Genomic DNA, 21757 nt, shown 5'->3' with positions numbered 1-21757 from the left:
AGTTCAAATAAGAAATGGTACATCATGTGGTAACAACAAATGTCCAAAGAAGGCAAATAACAGCAAATGAAATCAAAGGCAATTGTGCAATAGGGCACAACTAATGGTGAATCTGTGGGGAAAACATTCTAGAATGTTCAGAAAGTAGGATCTTCAGTCAAGGGAAACTTTAAACAAATGAAAACCATTGCATAGTAAATATTATCTAATATTGGAAAAAAACTAGCAAACTGAGATTTGCTAAGCAACAAGGCCATACCATGCAGACGTGCAGCTCCATTTGTTACAGATCTCCATGGTCAGAATGGAAATCCCTTTCAGGTACAGTGCTAATGTCCACAGCCAGGAACAATAGCAACTCATTTGTCCTCTGTTACAGTCACAAACTAATCTTAAAGTGTTATTTGAAAATTCTTATGGTGGGTTTTGCAACAAAAAATATAAAAATAAAAAACTTCAAACAAGATGATTCACCTCACAAATGTGCCAAACACTTGTATTAGCGACTTGTAAATGTTGGACCTGCATTAAACCTGAAAATTTACACTGAAACAAACAAATGAAGTAAAAATTGTGCCCATCTTATGCAAAATACCTGTGCAAAACATGAAGATTGCCCTCGTGTTTATTCAAAATCTGATACTGTTTTAGGAAAACCACTTCACATAGGATCTGCATTATTGAAGGAAAACACTTAGATGAAAGAATTAAAAAATGAGTACATTGGGTGTGCTACCTTCATTAGTCCACTGTTTGAAATTACTTTGAATACTCAATTACATAAAAAGTATAGCTTTGGTAAAAATCATAGTGGAACTGACCTCTTTAAATAGTCGCTAAACCTGTGACCTATGAGGTACAGTCCATATGGGATATTTCCACAACCCAAATATAGGCATTAAAGCACTATTACATCATTGGTTCACTCATAAGCACAAAGCACTATACTGAATAATAACAATGCAACCATAATATTCTAACAGAATCTCAAATAGTTATGCTGCTTAATTGCCAGCTGTTTTCAGGCAGGCGAAGCATCAAGAATTTGCCCTTTAGTAACGAGACTTCCTTTGGCACTTTTTTATGCCATCGTTCTGCTTCTAATCCGATCCAATTTGATATTCATGCTATGCTTCCTTTGTGCATTTTCACTGATAATTATGCATTCTTAAAAGATAAATTTGAGCAATCAAAGATTACTTTATGAAAGAATATCTTTTTGTATTTGAGTCTGCAGAAACTTGAAAAGATACTGGAAGACATTCAAACTCAATAGATAACAAATACTATGTTTACAAATTAAATATGTTTATGGATCAACAAATATTGAAACATTAATGGCAAATAGCTAAGCCAACAGGTTGTTGAAGAAAAGCATTACATGGAGGGAAAACAACTTGACCAAGAAACAGGAATCTAAAATTTGAATTTGTTTTACTTACCCTCTTAACATGTTGAGAAGAAACAATTTTAGTTAATAATAAATTATATTATTTATGCTTTATTCAATTATTTTTTAACTTTTATTGTATGATATCATTTGTTAGAGAAAAGGCCTAAAAATGTGGATCATTTTGATGGTAAACTAATAGGTTTTACTTAAATTGATGTTCTCCGAAACCTATTCCAGAAACCTTTCAACTAAGGTTTATTTGTAAAACAGACTCCTCGTGAACACTAACTGGAAACCAATAGAATAATGTTTGCAAACTTTAAGAGTAATTACAAATCATGATTATTCAGTATCCTAGAAATAGCTTCACTGGTGTTTCCATTTGGAAGGTTGTCTAGTGACATCTAATGGTGAGTTTGGAAGTTGCAAAGAACAACCGAATGTTAAATAATAATACATACTGTGTAGCAGAATGATGAAGCATTTTGTAGTAGAATACTTGATGAGTTCAACAAATCACGTCAACATTAATATGCTATTACTGTTGATATTGGTCATACAGAAATGGTGTTTCATCATTTTCACTGCCAAAGGTCAAGAAAGAACAGCTTGCTATGAACTTGGGTAGTTTGTCTATCACTTCACTAAAATGGAGGGTTTTGTCTATAAGAAAAAATGACCATCTGTGCATGGGATTGACATTTCCTCTTCCTGATGATGGATTGCGGAGTGCAATCCCAAACGTTGATGCAAAAAAATACACAGTTTCTTCCGGAAGCATTCTTGTAAACATGTCATTTGTCATTTTTCTTTGTTGTTATTGTTGAAGCTCAAGAAAACTTCTATATGAACTTGAATAATCCATCTATTAGTTAGCTGAATTGGATGGATCTGTTTACAAAGAAATGGACGTTGGTGCATAGGATTATCAATCTGTAATTGTAATGTACATTCTATATTGGGCTTTGACCATTTTGCTTCTTCTGGTACGCCACAAATGTATAATAGGACCATAGTTTGTGTATTATAGTTTTATAGGAATTGTAGTTTAAATATATGAATCATCCGATTACATGAATTTCACATTTTATCAAGTGTAGCTGCAATAGGTTGAAGTCTTCACACATGGATACCTAGCTTTCACTATTATTGCTATTGTAGAATACTGAGTTTTAGGATAACTAATCTTTTCCTTTTTCTATAATGTAAGTGTATGCATGGAGGCTGTTGTTTGGGACCATGTTTTCTATTTGTTTCATATCTTTTTTGATTCCTGTAATTCACTCCCTTGATCTGTTTGAGAAACATGCTGCTGCAATAGTTATTTTTTCTATTCAAATAGGCTCTGAATCAGATGTGATTCCTGCTATATTCAGTTTTTTTATTAACAACTGATCCTTAAAATATTTATTTTCCTCCTCATTTATAGAGCTTGTGCCTTTTCAATGCCCCAAGCAAGGTGCTGCCATTTTAGGAAAACCCTGTGGTTTCGAGAGGTACACTACCAGCTAGCTTATATGAAGTTTCTTTTATATTGTTGCAGATCAAGAGAGAGATTAAAATATTGCAGAATCTCTGCGGAGGACCAAATATTGTGAAACTGCATGATATAGTTCGAGACCAACAATCTAAAACACCCAGTCTGGTTTTTGAATATGTAAATAACTCAGATTTCAAGGTCCTGTATCCAACATTAACAGATTATGATATGCGATACTACATTTATGAACTTCTCAAGGTGAGTTCTGTGCTTGAGTTTTACTGTATTTTTCTACATTCTTATGGGTTTTACATACATTTTTTGCAGTTTTAGCAAGTCTTATATTTTTGAAATGTGCTATAGATTGTCATTTGTAAACTTTCATGTCAGTACTCCCTAGTTTCAATGGAGGGTAATTGATTTCTATGAAAATCTGTTTAACTGTTTATGTATTGCAAAATAACTGCAAAGAATGACCACATACTTTTGAGAGGCTAGTCTTACTTGCATGGTGGTTTTTGTACCATACTTATCTCCTGAGACAAATAAGACATGGTAGCTACCTTGAACATAACCATTTCTGTGCATTCATTTTCATGCTCTTATAATCTCAAAATAAGACATGCTCTGGGTGAGTCTGCTGGTCTCCAAATTATGTTAATAGAATTAATTCAAGTGAGCTCCTAGATATTTACGTAAAAGAAGTCATCTTTGCTTTATTTGTTATACTACACATCATCCAGTCAATCTGGATTTCAACATTTTCCATCTCGTGAAGAGTGGTGTATCTTGACATTATTGATGCATGAAAATAACACTGTGATTAATCGTTCCATGCCCTTACCTATGAGGGGTAGTTACATATTGTCAGCCTTCATTGATCCTTACACAACTATGTGAGCTATTTTTGGCTACAGTTTAATGTAAGCTCTGTGATTGAAATATTGCAGGCTATTCCTAGTTCTATGTTGTATAGGGGCATGTCTGCTGGGAAATGCCAGCTACCCTGTACTAGGGACATTGTGGGAACACAGGGATGGCTAAAAAACATGCTCAGGGCCATCCCTGTATAAAATAAGTTTGTAGGAACATTTTGAAAACTTCAAGGAATCTGTTTCAAGTTCCTCAGTTTGTGGATAGCATTCTGGCATTTATAATCAATGCTATACTTTCTGCCTATGACAGTGGTAGCTAGGTCTGTAAAACATCAACATAGAAGGCTTGGGCTTACATCATTCCAAAAGGACATAAATAATGAAAGTGTATCAACTTATACCAACATATTGGAAAAACATCAATTCTGGAAGACAGTATGAGTTTACATTACTATGTACTGATCTTCATGTAAATAACCCCAACTCTTCCAAAAGGATGCCTGCACCATTCTTTGATTCCAGGCATAAACATAGTATTGGTTCATGTTTTGGAGTTTGTCATATTATCATGCCTGTCAGACTTGTCATCCCTAGCATGCCTTTTCCTCCATGTCTAATTTTTTTCCTAGGCCCCTTTTTCCCTGAACTTTGAGTTCTAGGTTTGGTCATCCATGCATCCTTTGCCAACTTCTCTCCCAAACATTTCAGATTGCAAATTTCAGAGTTTCTCATACCAACATGCTTGTCAGAGTTTTTCCCTTCTTTTTGCTTTGGTGTGCAAACTCTCGAAACTTTGTTGTTAGAACAAAACCCTACCAACTTTGCTACATGATCCAAGATGCCATTAACAACCTCAAAATGAATATGATCTGACAGATGAGGAATTTTAGATGCCTCTTGGTGCCTATGGGCCCCTTTAAGACATGAATGGTGTACAAAAACATATGGTTGCTGATGTAAAGGGTATGGTTTAAGTGTATGGCCATGTGAAGGTGATGCAAGCAGACATGGGAGGCCTATGCAACTACAAACGATCATGGTTCTTTCCTCAAGATCTCTAGATGTTGTTGAATGATATAATTACTAGATGGGCTAAAAAGAGAGGAGGGAACAAGAGTAGTTGTAGAACCAACAGGATAGTGATATTCACAGGAAGACCTAAGGTTTCAATTTCCTGTCTTGGATAAAGTTATTTTGGTATTTAAATGATTTAGGTTGTTCCTGAGTTTGTAATGAACATTCGTAACTTTTGTAGATCAAAAGATTAAATGTAGAATCAACTTTTGTTGAGTATCTTCTTATATATGGTATATATATTTGGATGTGTGTTGTTCAATTGGTCAGCTAGATGTCTGTAAAGTCTTGCAAATCTTTTGAAAGGTATCTTTTCAGCATATTAAAATAAGTATTTAGGTATGCACATGGATTACTAAGTAGACTCACTTAATATTGTGCAACTATTTATTGTTTTTTAAATGTGTTTTACAACCCAACTTGCTTGTGCATTTTGAAAGGCATAGTCTTTTGTGGTATCTTGATTAAGGTATCACATTTGGTTTTAGTTAAAAAGACTATATTGCCCAACTGGATAAAGGCACTGGTCTACTATTGGCTCCATCTTCCCATTATCCCAATAGACTCAAAATCAATCAATATAAAGTATAAACTAATTGGTCCTTAGTTGCCCAACCTGAATATTGGCGTTGCTGACATTTTTCCTAGGTTTGACACCCTTGGCACTAGGAAGATTACCCAACCTTAGGGATTTGGGACCAACAACTCAAATCACCAACAGTAGCCATAGGTACCAAAGCATTTTAGTAGACATCACAAGCTATAAGTTGACTAGAAAATTTTCACATTTAGTAGCATAGATAATTTTACCAAAAATGATATTATGCCAACTGACATAATTCTTACAAAAAAACTTCTCCTAGGTGGGTGAAAAACAATTTCAAACTAATTTAGCAAACAAACAATCAAAAAACAAATGAAGAATGGACTCAACATTCCCACATTCTAAACAAGACTTTGATCAATGCTCAAGTATAATATTGCCAACAATAACGTTGTCAAACAAAAGTAACGATCCATTTTTTTTTTTTTGGGTACAATACTACTAGACCAAACCTTTTTTAACCTCTTAGACCAAACTTCCTCAGGATCGTGGAGGCCCAAAATCTTATTAAGCTTGCAAATTTTTTTCAAAGAGTAGGATAAGATATCATATAAATATTTAGGAGAAGGTTGAAATAATTTTTACCACCAGACCACTGAATGTTATTTCAAAAATTTTCAATCCAAAGCGCTCAAATTCAAATAACATTAACATCTGTTATATCGACCATTAAAAATTTAGTGAGATTGAAATATAAATATAAATATATGACTCTTTTTTTTTCTGAGGGATAGTCTGGACTCTGGAAGATTGGGGATGACCCTTGATGTTCCAAGGGTGTGAAGATATTTCTAAATAGCTCCCATAAAACAGGAAATGTCCCCAAGATGCTAAACAATTTTCTGCATTCCTGAAGATGTGAGTCAATAATGGAGAAAACAGTGGACAGTTGTGAAAGTGGGGAGGGATGTCCATTTTTATTCTCTAAGTTCCTCCCTAAATTGTTTGGGAAGGGGGAACCTCCCCATGGAACGCCGCTGAAATCCTAATTATAGTCTTCTGTTGTGTTGCTTTCAAATTCCTCTATGCCTAAGTGTTTCTTACATGATGGTCATTAGTACTTCTTCGCCATCTTTTTGGGGTGTAGAATTATTTTGGTCTTAAACCGTTTCGTCTCTTAATGCTAAAGAAGGCGGTGTGGGAATTTTTTTTTCTTGGTGATTTTTTTTAAGGAGGCACTTGTTGTCAGTGAATAAGGTCATTTTTGGGCTGCTGAATAATGTCTTATTTGTGCATTGCCCATAAATAATGGTATCATGTAATTAAGAATGCCTGTTGGAGTTTTGCTTAGCTGAACATGTGATTTAAAAGTTGGAAATTTTGATTTTTGTGATTTTGTTTCTGAGAAATTATGGTACCTGAAAATGCTGTTTTTTCTTGCAGGCATTAGATTACTGCCATTCCCAGGGTATCATGCATCGTGATGTTAAGCCACACAATGTAATGATTGATCATGAGCAGAGGAAACTACGTCTTATTGATTGGGGTCTTGCAGAATTTTACCATCCAGGAAAGGAGTATAATGTCCGGGTCGCTTCGAGGTGAGAATTGTTTTATCTAGTTTTCATTTGTTGTTTTGTAAAATTAATTAGATAGTAACTTCTTTTTGATAGATTCACAAGGTAGTCTATTGGGGCACTCACACCTGAAAGAACTATATAAAATTGATTTCACACAAAAATGGGTATAATGGCCAAGAACCAACTATTATTATCATATTCTTGAGCCATTAAATATTACATTGCAGAATGGCTTATTAAATAAGCCAAAGAATAAAATAACCAATCCTATTATTTAGGAACAAGCTCCCAACATCCTACAACCTATGTTAAACAACTTACAACAAAGTGCTGATGATAACTATAATAAAAAATATAAAACTAACATGTATACCATAATGCTAACATATATTCTAAAATGCGACAATAATCTATATTAATGTAATAGATCCCCATAATGACTAAACTAGACATGGTTCCATGTGTATCTTTGAAGTTGACAAATTTATCTGTAGGACAATAATAAGGACAAATGTCTTTGTTATTGACCAACTCCCGAATTTAATGATGGTGAACTTCAATATGTTTAGTCCAGGCATGATAGATTGGACTTTTCACCATCTCGAGAACACTTTGGTTGTCACAGAAAAGTAAGGCCAGTATAGTTTGATCCAATTGAATATCAACGAATAGCCTTCTTAACCGCATTACCTTACAACTTGTACTAATTGCTGCCTTATATTTTGCCTTAGTGGAAGATAGTGCAACTGGCTCAAATAATCGAATGCTTTATTCACGAATATACAATTTATATAAAGAGAATTACAAGATGGCGTTCTAAAAAGAACAAACCGTTCAACTGAAGCTTCAACATGAAGCTAAAAAGCTTAAACCTAAAAAGCTAACTTGGCCTTCTAATAAAAGTAGTAGTTACACTAAACAAACTAAAAAAGACAACTAAGTGGACAACTAAGATGACCATTATTCATTTTGATCGCTACATATGACTGGTTCAGCGACCAAACGATATTTCCCTAATAAACCATCTCTCCATTTCTCAAAAGTCTGGGTCATATGATTGGCAAACCGACCCGGGTGGGTGGGAACTATAGGGCTTTAGCTTTGCAGATATAATATTATTTAATACCCTCCCTAATGGTCATCGTACTCAATACCTTATAGAAGACATTGCAGGTATTTTGATCACAAATGCAAAGAGTGCTATGGAGACCCTCCTAGGATTTGCAGAATGTTGATGACCAAGAGTACTAGAAGCTGTCCAACCTGATGTAATCCTCACACGTGAATTACAGTACCATCACACACAAAATACTGAGTTGAAAACACGATTTTGAGGAAAAATCGGCAAACACTCTAAAGAGCAACAAACACGATTTTAGCAAAAACAGCAAAAACTTTTGTAGATGAGCACTGAGCATTGTTCGCTCCAACAACAAAACAGACTGCAAGATACCATGATTGCAGATGTTCGCCTCAGCAACTCTAGGTGTCACCCAAAACAAATTGCAAGATAGCATGTTTTTTATGGAAAATCCGTCAAACCCTGAAATCTGAGGTTACAAATCATCGTTTTTGTGGAAAAAATGGTAAAACCCAGATAACCAAAATCCCATGTGAACTTCATGAATTATAGATGATTTTTGAGGAAAAAATCGAAAAAACTAACGAACAATTTTTCAAGAAAAAATTGTGAAAACCTTCAGACAATTTTTCAAGAAAAATCGTGAAAACCCACCAAACAATTTTTTTAGGAAAAATCGTGAAAACCCAGAATAATTTTTAAGGGAAAAAATTGTAAACCCTAGAAATAATTATTAAGGAATTTAAAAAAAAAACCTGGAATCAACAAGTCTATAAAGACCTTGATCTTCAATGCCAATAGCAACTGTAGTGCGAGTCTCCTTGTCAACAATGTTGCACTTTTGCAAAACGAAGATGACATCCAACTATGGATAAATGGAGAATGATGCATAATCTAATTGATTGATAGTAGATTGAGCTCCATACTTGGTACAAATTATACATTGAGAAATATCAAATCCCTCCCACCAGATGAAATCTGAACGTTGCCCTTTCCGACAACAGTATACTCTTCGCCTCCTCCAAAGATCACTGAATCAATGAAAGGCGTGTATCTGTAAACCAATCCTGACGATGTGTGATATGCCAAGAGGTGCCAGAGTCAATGTACTAGGTTGATGATTTCATATCATCAAATGGGCGTTGGGCCACGAACGCATATAAGGCAGATTCCTTCTAATTGGGATGCGTAGCAGAATTTGCCTTCTGCTGAGACCCTCCTATTGTGACCTAATTCACACATCGTCCCATCGTAGATGGGGAGCCCCAGTTTTTTCGCTTTTTAGGGTTTTGTCCTAGCTCAACAATTTCATAAGTCCATTTTCTGAGAGAGTTTTGAGTTTGAGTTTCTGAGGTCAACCCGAGCCAAGTTGAGAAATCATGTTTAGAATCATGTATAAGTGTTGTCAAAGTGCTTAGAAAGTCTGAAGGACGAGGATCACAATTGCTTTGGGTCATTTCTGACAACTTTCTATTTTTAGAAATTTTTTGCTTTCTTTGCTTTTTTTTGCTTTTTTGAAAGTGACATCTGGGTTTTGTTCCTCAGGTCATTTCATCTTTGCCCATGTTTTCGGAATTCAAAAATCTTGTCTCTAGTTATAAAAAGATGGGCCTTGGGAATTTTTTCTTTTTTCTAAGATTAGGGTTTTTGTTCTTTAGGTCATTTCAGTCCTGCCCATGTCTTCGGATTCGAGAAAATTTTCCTCCAAGTGTAAAAAGTAGGGTTTTGCTTTTTCTGCTTTTTTTCTGGAATTAGGGTTTTGATCGTCAAGCCATATCACTGCTACCTATGTTCTTAGAATTTGAAAAATTGGTCTCTAAGGGTAAGAAGCAGGTGATAACCCTAATTAGGGTTTTGTTCCAGAAGATCAACCATATGATTAGTACCCATGTCCTCATATTTGAAAAATCATGTCTTTAAGTGCAAAAAGCAATGTAAAACCTAATTAGGGTTTTTGTTCCAGATGAACCTGGCAAGTCAAAAATGGGCATGGCAAGTCAGAGATGGATATGATAGTTTGAAAAAATAAAAAATGGCTGTCCAGATAAAACTCGCCCAAGGGAAGAATGGCAAAGCAAGTATGTCTAGGAAGATGGCAAACAAAGCATGAAGCTCGCCTAAGCATACATGGCATAAGACCTTCCAAGTCCGCCCAAGGCAAGAAGTAAAGTTGTCTGACACTTGCTAAACTCCTACCTCCATTTAGCTAACTCATGGCAAGGGTCAAGCAAACTCCTACCTTTGGTTATGGTCAAGCAAACGAAGTTGGCATCATGTCTTCCAAGTCCGCCCTACATTGGCACAACCTACCTAAGGCATGAGAAAGTCCGCCCTAAGCACAAGGTAACATGTGCAAGCTTCATCAAAGTCCGCCAAGGCATAAGAATAACATGTCTAACATTCTCCCAAGTCCGCCTTCTCTAGAAGATGTTTGGCAAGTATGGATGGCACAAACACATCAAAGTCCGCCCTTGGCTAGTGGAGCATGGAGTTCGCCAATCAAAATCCAAAGGCAAAACATAAGTTGGCAAGGCTTCTTCCAACTCCGCCATGAAGAAAAGCAAGGCAAGGTTTGAAAACAAACAAAATTGGCAAGAGAAGTCCAAAGTCCGCCCTATCTAAGACTCTTCCTACTCCACTATGGCACAAAATGATCCAAGTCCACCCAAGGCAATGTGTCCAAGCTCCTTCCAAGTCCGCCCTTGGCAAGGTGAAGAGGTGTCCAAGCCTATTCAAAGTTTGACCTGTCCATGAAGTCATAAAGACCTCCTAGGGTGGATGATAAAACATGGCATATGGAAGACAAAGTCCGCCTAGCATTGGAAAGACATAAAATAAAGCTAAATTTGCCAAGTCCGTGGAAAGTTGAAGGAAAATTCAAAGGCGAGGAGGACTAAAATAAACACAAGACATGTCCACAACCAAGTTGGCACATAGACTTCCAAGTTCGCCCTTGGAAAGCAAGACAAGTTTGGAAGAAGGTTAGCCAAGTCCCCCAAGGAATGAAGCACAAGCAAGAATGTCCAAGGCAATGCAAAGTTCGCCCTTGGCTAAGCATCATCCAAGTTTGCCGTTCAAGAAGATGAAAGCACGACAAGGTGTCTTCAAAGTCCGCCTAGGAGGATGGCAAACAAACTTCGAAGTCCACCTATGTATGAAGTTAACAAGGCATGTAGAAAGCAAGAATGTCCAAAGACATGCCAAGTCCACCTTGGCAAAGAACTTTCCAAGTCCGCCTAAAGCATAAAGCAATTTGTCCAAAGGTTGGTAAAGTCTGCCAAGGTTCATATGAGAAAAGCAAACTAAACTAAGCAAGACTCCAAGTTCGCCAAGCTTGGAGAGCACAAAATAAAGCGAGGATAGCATGAGAATTGCTAAGTTGACATAAACATGAATGAATAAAGCAAGCTATCCTTCAAAACATGAAAAGGAAAGATTAAAACACTTGACATGCCCAATGCCATCTAAAGTCCGCCCATGATGGAATAAGGCAAAGATAAAATAAAACTGGCATGATAGCTTCAAGTCTGCCTAGGTTGGATGGAGAAAAGCAAAACATCAATTGGCAAAGCACATCCAAAGTTCGCCTTGGCTAGTAAAACATAAAGTTTACCTTGAAAATTTTTCCAAGCTAGTGTGAAGTCCGCCCCCTTCTTGACAAGACAAGACAACTTCACCTAGGCAAGGAGGATGGCAAATAAAAGGTGAAATTCGCCCAACATGTCAATAATGTGCCATGGCATGACTTCTTCCAAGTATACACAAGGTAGGAAAGCAAGAGATTTTGGCAAATAAAACATAAGCAAAGGATAAGAGAATATTGTTGTCCAAATATCTTGGAAATTTGGTCAAATACAAGAAAAAATAAAATCACACAGGCATTACAAAATTGTCTAGGCATAAATGGAATATGTGAAGATGCCTAATCCAGACATGAAAATCCGTCCAAGACTTGGAGAATAGACATTAAAATCAACTTGCCATGATGAAGAAAGAAAAAATGGCTCGAGGAAAAATAATTTTGACAAACAATTGCACACGAAATCAAGGGTCCATCAATGAACGGGTTGGAAAATAAAATTTGACACATGAATATTTTTAATTATTTTCCAACACTTGGAATTATTTTTGAAGGGAAAATAATTCCAACACTTAGAAATATTTTCAAAAAAATCAAGAATTTAATTCAAGAATTTTGGAAATTAAAAGAAAGTTCTAGAAGATTCCTGAATCAAGGATGAATTTGAGAGAGAAATAAAACTTTCCATTTTGGAAAGATTTAAAACATTAAAACACAAAAAATAATAAATAAAAAAAAAAAACACAAAGAAGAAGCTTCCTTAATCAAAATGAAAGCATGAGATAGAAGAATCTGATTCAAAAATCAGAATAGAAGCAACTGCACAAAAAATCTAAAACCCTAGAGGAGAATTTTGGCACGAATTCCAAGGCACAAAATTTGAGGCACGGAAAACAAGGCACCCAAAAAATCTGAGGCCAACCTAGAAAAGCTCTCGAAAAACCCACCAAGAATTTGAAATCAGAATGCAAATCCGACGGCTCAAAAATTGAGGCACGGAAAATTATGCACCTAGAAAAATCTGATGACGACCTAGTTGAGGTCTTGAAAAACCCACCAAGAATTTGCAACCAGAAAAAATTTTCGACTTGAACTGAAGGGTCAAAACCCTAGTCGAAAATTGCAGAAACCCTAGGAAAATTTTCAACCTGCAAAAAAAATCCGCCCAGGAAGAGAAAAAGAACCTGCTTTGGAAAAAAAAAGAAAAAAAAAGAAAAAAAAAGAAAAAAAAAACAGTTTTAAAAAAAATCTTTTTAATAAAAACTTCGAAAAATTTTAAAACAAAAACTTTTGAAATTTTTAATTTCCATTCTCTGATACCATGAAAAATAAATTGAATGAATGATTCAATAATTGGATAATTACATTGAACGATATACACACGTATATGTAGAGGTTACAAGACGATGTTCTATAATTAGAACATAACGTTAAAGTAAAAGAGTAAAGAGCTAAACGTTAAATTAAGCATGAAAGCTAAATTAAGCTTAAAAGCTAATTAACTAAAAAGCTAAATGCTAATTACATAATAAAAAGCTAACTTAACAAGCTAAATAAGTTGACAACTTAAAATAGAAGATGACCATTATAGAAGATATTAATATTATTTTGACAAGTTGAAGGTTTTGACGGTCGTCCTTACCAACTTCCGATCTATCCAACCAACAGGATGATCCTACTTGAAGTTCTTAGGCAACTTGAAACATATTAGAGCTTCAAAAGGATAAGGAAAAAGCCAGCAATCACCTTAACATTCTTTATTAGAAATATGGAGGAATCTTGTCCAACAACACAAGCAGCAGAAAGTGCCAGGCTAGAAATGTTGTTTTTAACACTTTCAGATTAAATAAAACTCAAAAAAATCAGAATTTGTTTCTAACTAGATAAATTAGAGTAGAGATTTTATTGTTTTCCAGATTTAAGCATAGCAAAGAAAGATAATGAATAAGGGCAAGACACAGTTACCCTGGGAAAACCTCCTAGGAGGAAAACCCAGCCAGAAAAGATCCTCAGATCTGATTATGGATTAGATTCATATGATGATTACACACTTATCTGGAGTACAAATGTTGCCGTCACAAGAAGGATAGCAGAGCAGTCTACAAGATTAGCTCATTGACAGAGATCATGATTTGCAGTCCTTCTAAACTGGTTCGCAGTGCATAAACAAGGGTTCGCTGCACCTTTAATCTGGTTCGCAGTCCTTCTATAGTGTTTGCTGAGCCTTCAATGGAGTTTGTTGTGCATCAACAAGGGTTCGCTGGCTTCTAATGGTGATCTGCTGCCTTCTAAGTGTAATTCGCTGAACATGAAGATGTTTGCTGATGATATATGTAATTGCTACCTCAACCTTTACATTAGCAGATATGTATATATTTCGCATGTATTGAAAACTGAATGATTGAATTGTGATGTGAGGTATATGCTTATTTATATGAGGAGCAATGCTCCTAAACATGTCGACTTGCCTTGTAAATTAAAACCTTTTAATTTATTTAATTTATTTAATGCGAAATGGATAGGGTTGGCCTATCATGATGGCATGTTAGGCTTGAGTGTAGCGTGGAGACTTTAGGAGAAGCCGAGAGGTATAGGGCCTAGCCCTACACGTTGGAGAAGGGGCTGGCCCCCTTAGGTGGATTCCAATGTTGCCCAAGGCAATTGGGATCCACCATCCCTAATTACAAACAACACTCCCTCTTAATTAGGGAAGAGAAACATAACCATAATCTTCCATCTTGCACACAAGCAAAGTATGGATTACATAATCAGAATATTGTAGTCTTCCATCTTGCACACCAACATATAATGGAACTACATAATTTTAATCTTCCAGGTCGCACACAAGCATAGACTGGATCCACCTTACATTGTCCGTAGAGGGTGGAGAGGATCTTTTCTACCATCTTACATTGCCCGCAGAGGATGGTTAACAATTACACTTCTCCCTGAGAAGATTACAATACCATCTTACATTGCCCGCAGAGGATGGTTAACAATTACACTTCTCCCTGAGAAGATTACAATACCATCTTACATTGCTTGCAGAGGGTGGTTTGATACAACACAATGTATCACTGAGGTTGGGACTCCCTCTCAATCAGGGTGTCATTTTTCACAACACTGAGTCTGTCTCTGAAGTACACAAACTTCACTTTGGACAGAGGCTTGGTAAGATAAGAATATCTACAACCTGCTCATCAGTGCTGACATACTTCAATTGAATGGCACCTCTTTACACCATATCCTGAATGAAATGATAATGTGTTTCCACATGTTTTGACCTGTCATGAAACACTGGATTGATAGACATTTTGATACAACTTTGATTGTCAGAATGAATGACTGTAGGATCCCAAGGCTGACCAAACAGCCCAACAAGAAGCTTACGAAGCCATACTGCTTCCCTAGAAGCTACACTTGCTGCGATATACTCGACTTCAGCAATACTTAGTGCCACTGAGTATTGTTTTCTGCAAGCCCAAGAGATCACTTCGGATCCTAAGCTGAAGCAAATGCCGGAAGTGCTTTTCCTGTCTTTGACGCTTCCAGCCCAATCTGCATCTGAATAACCTTCCAAGGTTATTGAAGTGTTAAGTGGATACTTCAACCCATAACCAACTGTGCCTCGCAAGTATCTTAGGATATGCTTGGCTGCAACAAGATGAACATGTTTGGGCATGCTCATGAACTGGCTGAGAGCATTCACTGCAAAGCATATGTCTGGTCTAGTGTTAACTAGATACATCAGTGATCCAATCAACTGCCTGTACTCCGATGGATCTGCAAAATCAGAGTTAGCTGCAGAAATATTTAACTTCTTTAAGTTAGATTCCATAGGAGTAGACATAGGTTTACAATCCATCATTCTAAATCTTTTCAAAATATTAGTAGTATACTTTCCTTGACTTAAAAAAATTTCGTTAGATCTTTGCCATACTTCTAGACCTAGAAAATAGTGCATTAGACTTAAGTCTTTCATTTCAAATTCTGAAGCTAGTTCTTTCTTACATCTAATGATAAGTTCATCTTTACCAGTAAGAAATAAATCATCCACATATAGAACTAGAATTAACATTTCATTATTGGATAACTTAAAGTAGATGTTAGAGTCAACATCATTTTTACAAAAACCTAAACTTAACAAGTATTTATCAATTCTTTCATACCAAGCACGAGGAGCTTGTTTGAGGCCATACAGAGCTTTCTTTAACCTGCACACATGAGTTATTCTATCCTGAATCTCATAGCCCTCAGGTTGTTCAATATAGACCTCTTCTTCAATGACATCATTAAGGAAGACAGTCTTAACATCCATCTGATGTAGCTTCCAACCTCTAGCAGCAACAATAGCTATTATAGTTCTAATAGAAGTATATCTAGCAACAGGAGCAAATGTTTCTTCATAGTCTATGCCTTCCTTTTGAGAAAAACCACGAGCTACAAGTCTAGCCTTATACTTTTCAATACTAGCATCAACATTATGTTTAATTTTAAATAACCATTTAGAGGATACAACAAATTTACCTTTGGGTCTGGGCACAATATCCCAAACATCATTCTTAATGATTGACTGATACTCTTCATCCATAGCAAGCTTCCAGGCATGATGGTTCAAGGCTTCTTCAACATTGCAAGGTTCAGATTCAATGAGATTGTTCATCAATGCATCGTAGTTGGAGAATACTTGAGGTCTCTAGATTTCACGGAAGGTGCCACTGGGAGTAGCAAATCTTTCGGCTTCTTCAATGGTGTTTCTTACCCAAAGTGGCCTCTTTTTGGTAACAATAATGTCACTAGGAATGTCAATGGGATTCATGGGCTCTGGAGGATCATCATGTTCTTCTTGAGGTGAAGGTTCAACAGGCTCCCTCTAAATCTCAGGGTTAGTATCAACATTCATGTCTTGATTGTCATTAGCTTCATCAATAACAGAAGAACCTTTTGATTTATTAAAAGCAATATCTTCTTCAAAGGTAACATCCCTACTTACCTCAACATACCTTTGACCAGGGATATATATCTTGAATGCCTTGGAGGATTCACTGTAACCGACTAGCATGCCTTTCTTTTCGAAGGGTTCCAACTTGGTTCGCTTTTCCTTGGGCACACGAACATAAACGAGACTTCCAAAGATTTTGAGGTGACTGATGTCTGGTTTGGATCCTGTGAAGGCTTCTTCAGGGGTCATGTTCTTTAGAGCACGGTGTGGACATCTATTCTGGATATATACGGTGTGGAAGTATTATCATGAATTTGACTGAGTTTAGGCATATCTTTGACTAACTTTTCAAGAGAGGGAAGAGCTTGATAGTGCAGGTGTCCAAGTCTTCTATGCCATAGCTCACAGGATTCGGGAGCCTCATTAACGAGGGCTTGAACAGGGTTAGTAGAGAGCTTATAAAGACTATCATATCTATTACCGATTACACGAACAGATTTAAAACTAGATTTCTTAGGCCAAGCAAGAACTTTTCCCTCAGAAAATGCAATTTGATAACCTTTATCTTCTAGAGCAGAAATGGAAATTAAGTTTCTTTTAATTCTAGGAACAAACAAGATGTCACTAAGGTGCAGTGAAATACCAGAGTCTAAATTTAAAGTAGTGTCAGAACCTCTTACCGAATAACGAGCGTCATCACCAATTACCACGAGAAGGTTGGTATCCTTTTCTACTAAGTCTGAAAGATGATCAGGGTAGCCTGTGATGTGTCTGGAAGCACCACTGTCAATCAGCCATGTATTACTATCTGTAGGCATACTGCTAGACAGAGCAAAGATGAATAAGAAGTCATCTTTTTGTTCTGAGACTTCATTTAGGTTGGCTTCTCTTTGGGTAGGATTATTCTGACATTCTTTAGCATAGTGACCAAACTTGTCATATCTGAAACATCGAACACGCGAGGTATCTCTTGGTTTCTTCCAAGAGTGCTGGGAACTAGATGGTTTGAATTCTCTATTTCTTTTTGGACAAGGCTTCTTCCAATTTCCACTTTTCTTGCATTGGTCTGCAAGCATGTGTTGATCATCTACATGAGGACTTTTGGTTTGCCCTCTTGTGATGAGGCGAGACTCTTCTTGGATGCAATCATTCTTAAGGCGATCAAAGGTAGGTAACTCAGTTCTACCACTTATGGTTTGGATAAATGACTCCCATGAGTGTGGTAAACCATTTAGGGCAATCATGACAAGGTCTTTATCTTCCATGTTATGACCAATTGTACCTAGCTAATTATTTAGTTCTGAAATTCTCATAAAATAGGAAACAACAGAATCTTCTTTTGACATTTTGATATTAAGTAGTTGTTGTCTTAAGGTAATTGCCCTACTAAGATTGTTAATTTCATATGTACCTTGTAGATGACTGAACATTTCCCTTGCAGAAGTAAATGAGGCAATGGAGGTGACAAGGTGGTCTTTAACTGAATCAATGAGGAGTTTTCTGGCCTTGACACCATCCTTCTTGAATTGTTTTAGCTCAACAACATTTGTAGGTTCAGTTAGCTCTTTCGCTTCTATGAAATGGAGAAGATCTTTTTCTTCTAGAGCCAACATGATTCGAACCTTCCATGCAGCGAAATTGGTATTTCCATCAAGCCTATCTTCAACTTTTAGCCCCATTGACCTGAATTGCAAATGAGACAACAAACTAAAATAAAGGAGTACTAACTTCTGAAATTAGAAAGTTGATCTAGCCTATAGCTTTGATACCATGTTGTTTTTAACACTTTCAGATTAAATAAAACTCAGAAAAATCAGAATTTGTTTCTAACTAGATTAATTAGATTAGAGATTTATAGTTTTCCAGATTTAAGCATAGCAAAGAAAGATAATGAATAAGGGCAAGACACAGTTACCTTGGGAAAACCTCCTAGGAGGAAAAACCCAGCCAGAAAAGATCCTCAGATCTAATTATGGATTGGATTCATATGATGATTACACACTTATCTGGAGTACAAATGTTGTTGTCACAAGAAGGATGGCATAGCAGTCTACAAGATTAGCTCACTGACAAAGATCATGATTTGCAGTCCTTCTAATCTGGTTCGCAGTGCATAAACAAGGGTTCGTTGCACCTTTAATCTAGTTCGCAGTCCTTCTATAGGGTTTGCTGAGCCTTCAATGGAGTTCGCTATGCATCAACAAGGGCTCACTGGCTTCTAATGGTGATCTGCTGCCTTCTAAGTGTAATTCGCTGAACATGAAGATGTTTGCTGATGATATATGTAATCGCTACCTCAACCTTTACATTAGCAGATATGTATATATTTCGCATGTATTGAAAACTGAATGATTGAATTGTGATGTGAGGTATATGCTTATTTATATGAGGAGCAATGCTCCTAAACATGTCGGCTTGCCTTTTAAATTAAAACCTTTTAATTTATTTAATTTATTTAATATGAAATGGATAGGGTTGGCCCTATCATGATGGCATGTTAGGCTTGAGTGTAGCGTGGAGACTTCAGGAGAAGCCAAGAGGTATAGGGCCTAGCCCTACACGTTGGAGAAGGGGTTGGCCCCCTTAGGCGAATTCCAATGTTGCCCAAGGCAATTGGAATCCACCATCCCTAATTACAAACAACAAGAAATGCAGTGGTATCCCTTTACCTTCTATTGATCTAGAGCTAGTTTCGATCCGCTCGACAATATTGGATCAGTGAATGGAGAAAGATTCAGACAGAGAGCAGACATAGAAGATTTTTGGGCAAATGCTGCAGATGAGTTTGACATCAGGAAAAGACTATGTTCCAGATTGCTAGTAAGCTTGATCAGAATGACTGAGCCTTTTCTTGTGCTTGATTAGTTGGAAGATAAGACAAACTATATTTAGCCTGGCTTTGATGAGCATGCACATCTTCCTCCTATCAAATGGGCAAAGCCGGAGCACGCATACTTGACCACTTTGTTGTGGCCAGTTATAAAATATTTCAGGTGGTGGGCTGATCAACAGTGTCATAGATTAAAACGAGGAAATATAGTCTTAACTTATGACCTGATGGGTGAAGCAGAAGGATATTCTTCAAATGAGGAAGCAACTCAAAGTGCCAAATCAATTGAAGGTGCTAAAAAGAAGGGGAAGGTAGCTGTGAATGAAGGACTAGCTCAGAAGAAGCAAAGGATAGAACCGTCTCGTTCTGCCGCATCTGCAAACATAGATATATTGGCCATTGATCAGTCGTTGGCGGAGATGGAAATTCCCTCCCTAGTCCATGAGGGGAATGTAGAATCAGTCCATCAAGAAGATGAACAATCAGCGTCTCCTATTGGCACAAAGATCTTAGAGTCGGACAATGAAATAGATGTTGAGGAAGGTGAATTTCAAGAGGGAATGATTTCTGCCCTTGGGGATATCATGTGTGAAAAGGGCAATCAAGAAATGGAAGGCATTGAGCAGCCCACTGTTCTTGATTGGCTGAAGGAAAGGTTGAAAATAAATACAAAAGTAGTAAAAGAACATGAAGAAGATGACATGGCTGATTTCTTAGCTAGGTTAGAGCAAACTACAGTAAAGAAGCTAACCAAAAGGTTTTCCATCATCCAAAGAGATGAAACGGGATGTGGGACAATACAGATTGCAGTGCCAAAGGTAAACAAGGCAAAGGGAGATATTTGTCCCTATGAGTATGAGATTACCACTTTTGACTTGGGCCCAAGCACAAAGACCTAAGTAAAGGAGGACTTAGACAATTCAGTTGCTTCTATTAAGGCAAAGCTGGACAAAGAAACAAAAAAGAAGAAAGAGTATAAGAGAGAAGTTGAGCGCCTGAAAGATTACATTCAGCATTTGACTACTAAGCCAGTTAATCAAGCAAATCCAAAAGCTCTTCCGCTCTTGAATTCACAAAAAGTCGCTGAAATACTGAGGAAGAAAAGATAACAACCAAAGAGACTAAAGATTGGATGGAAAGTATAAGGAAAGAAGCAGCCACGTTTATGGAAGGAATATTATCAGTGTATGAACAAACCTCTTCTTTACTTTCCAAGATTGAGAATATGGCAAAAGTGTAGGTTGACTTCTAGGATATTCAAGATAGGATTATCCCATGCCTTACAGAGCTGAAAGGAGTCCCACCACAAGAATTGGTGAATGGAAAGGTAATTGAAGCAGGGGCTGCCTATGACTTCAACAGTTGGCACTGGACGTTGGTTGCACGGAATGAAGTCTTTGAAAAAGTAAAGGTTGATGCTGATAGAATAGAAGGACAGATAAACGCAATTCAGGACAAGATTTTCCTTATAGTTGTAGAGATACTTGGGAAAGAAACTATCCGAGAAAGGGATATGCAGTTGGAGAATCCGAAGGTCAGAACACAAGACATCTTCTCTGCCATCATAGGACCAGTTTTGAAGAGCAATTTGGCTAAGGCATTGAACCTCCTGTCCATCAAAGATGCTTTTCATAAGCAAGAACTAGACTAGGAAATGACTTTTGCTCTATTTGCAAATGACTTGGAAGGATTAGAATTTAGGATCAACATGTTACCACATGTCATAATGGAGGAAGTTGACCAGATTGTGTCCAGGTTCATCGAATATCAGAAGAAGGGGGTGCAAAATCCTAAAAGACAACATCTTGTGCCACTTGTCTCATTTGCAGTTGATCTTGGATCTTATTTTGGGAAACTTTGATTAGGGCTAGGTTGTCTTGATCTGGACTGTTGATCTTAGATTGATCTTGTTTTCAGAAACTCTATATATGTTTTCATTTGCCATTCATTTGTTTTCAAGAAGACATCTTGTGCCATTCATTTGTTTTCAGAAACTCTATATAAACTCCTTCTCTCATTTCATTTTAGTGTGGAGAGATTTATGAAATTGTTGTGTAGAGCTATTTGAGTAATAAAAAGTTCGTAATAATTATTGTTTTGAAGTCTTATTATTGCTAAATGGTTGCATGGTTGCATATTTTCTTCAACACTTAGAGTAGATTTGCTTTAAGTTATTTGCTTTGAAGTTGTTAGATGAAAGAAGGATTGATAAGTTTAGATTGGTGAAATTTTGCTCATACTTTTGTTGGATGGATGATTTTCATTCAATGTGTAAAGTTAGCTTGAGCTTTTGATGTGGATGCTTAACTTTTGCTTTGAGTAATATAGTTCAATTGTTGGTATTATTCATAAGTGTGAAAATCTTAAGCACAACCCTA

At 36.7% G+C, this 21757-nt stretch overlaps 1 protein-coding gene across 1 annotated transcript in view; it reads left to right on the top strand.

Moving 5' to 3' along the window:
* LOC131049102 (casein kinase II subunit alpha-2) overlaps positions 1 to 21757 on the top strand; it is a 102207-nt gene that overhangs the window by 53607 nt on the left and 26843 nt on the right. Inside the window, exons 3-4 of the mRNA XM_057983122.2 lie at positions 2937 to 3131; positions 6810 to 6967. Of these exons, the coding sequence (XP_057839105.2) occupies positions 2937 to 3131; positions 6810 to 6967 (353 nt within the window). The remainder of the gene's footprint in view (positions 1 to 2936; positions 3132 to 6809; positions 6968 to 21757) is intronic.

Source organism: Cryptomeria japonica, chromosome 3, assembly GCF_030272615.1.
Source record: "Cryptomeria japonica chromosome 3, Sugi_1.0, whole genome shotgun sequence".
NCBI classification, from domain to species: domain Eukaryota; kingdom Viridiplantae; phylum Streptophyta; class Pinopsida; order Cupressales; family Cupressaceae; genus Cryptomeria; species Cryptomeria japonica.
This window is presented reverse-complemented; position numbering and strand designations above follow the sequence as displayed.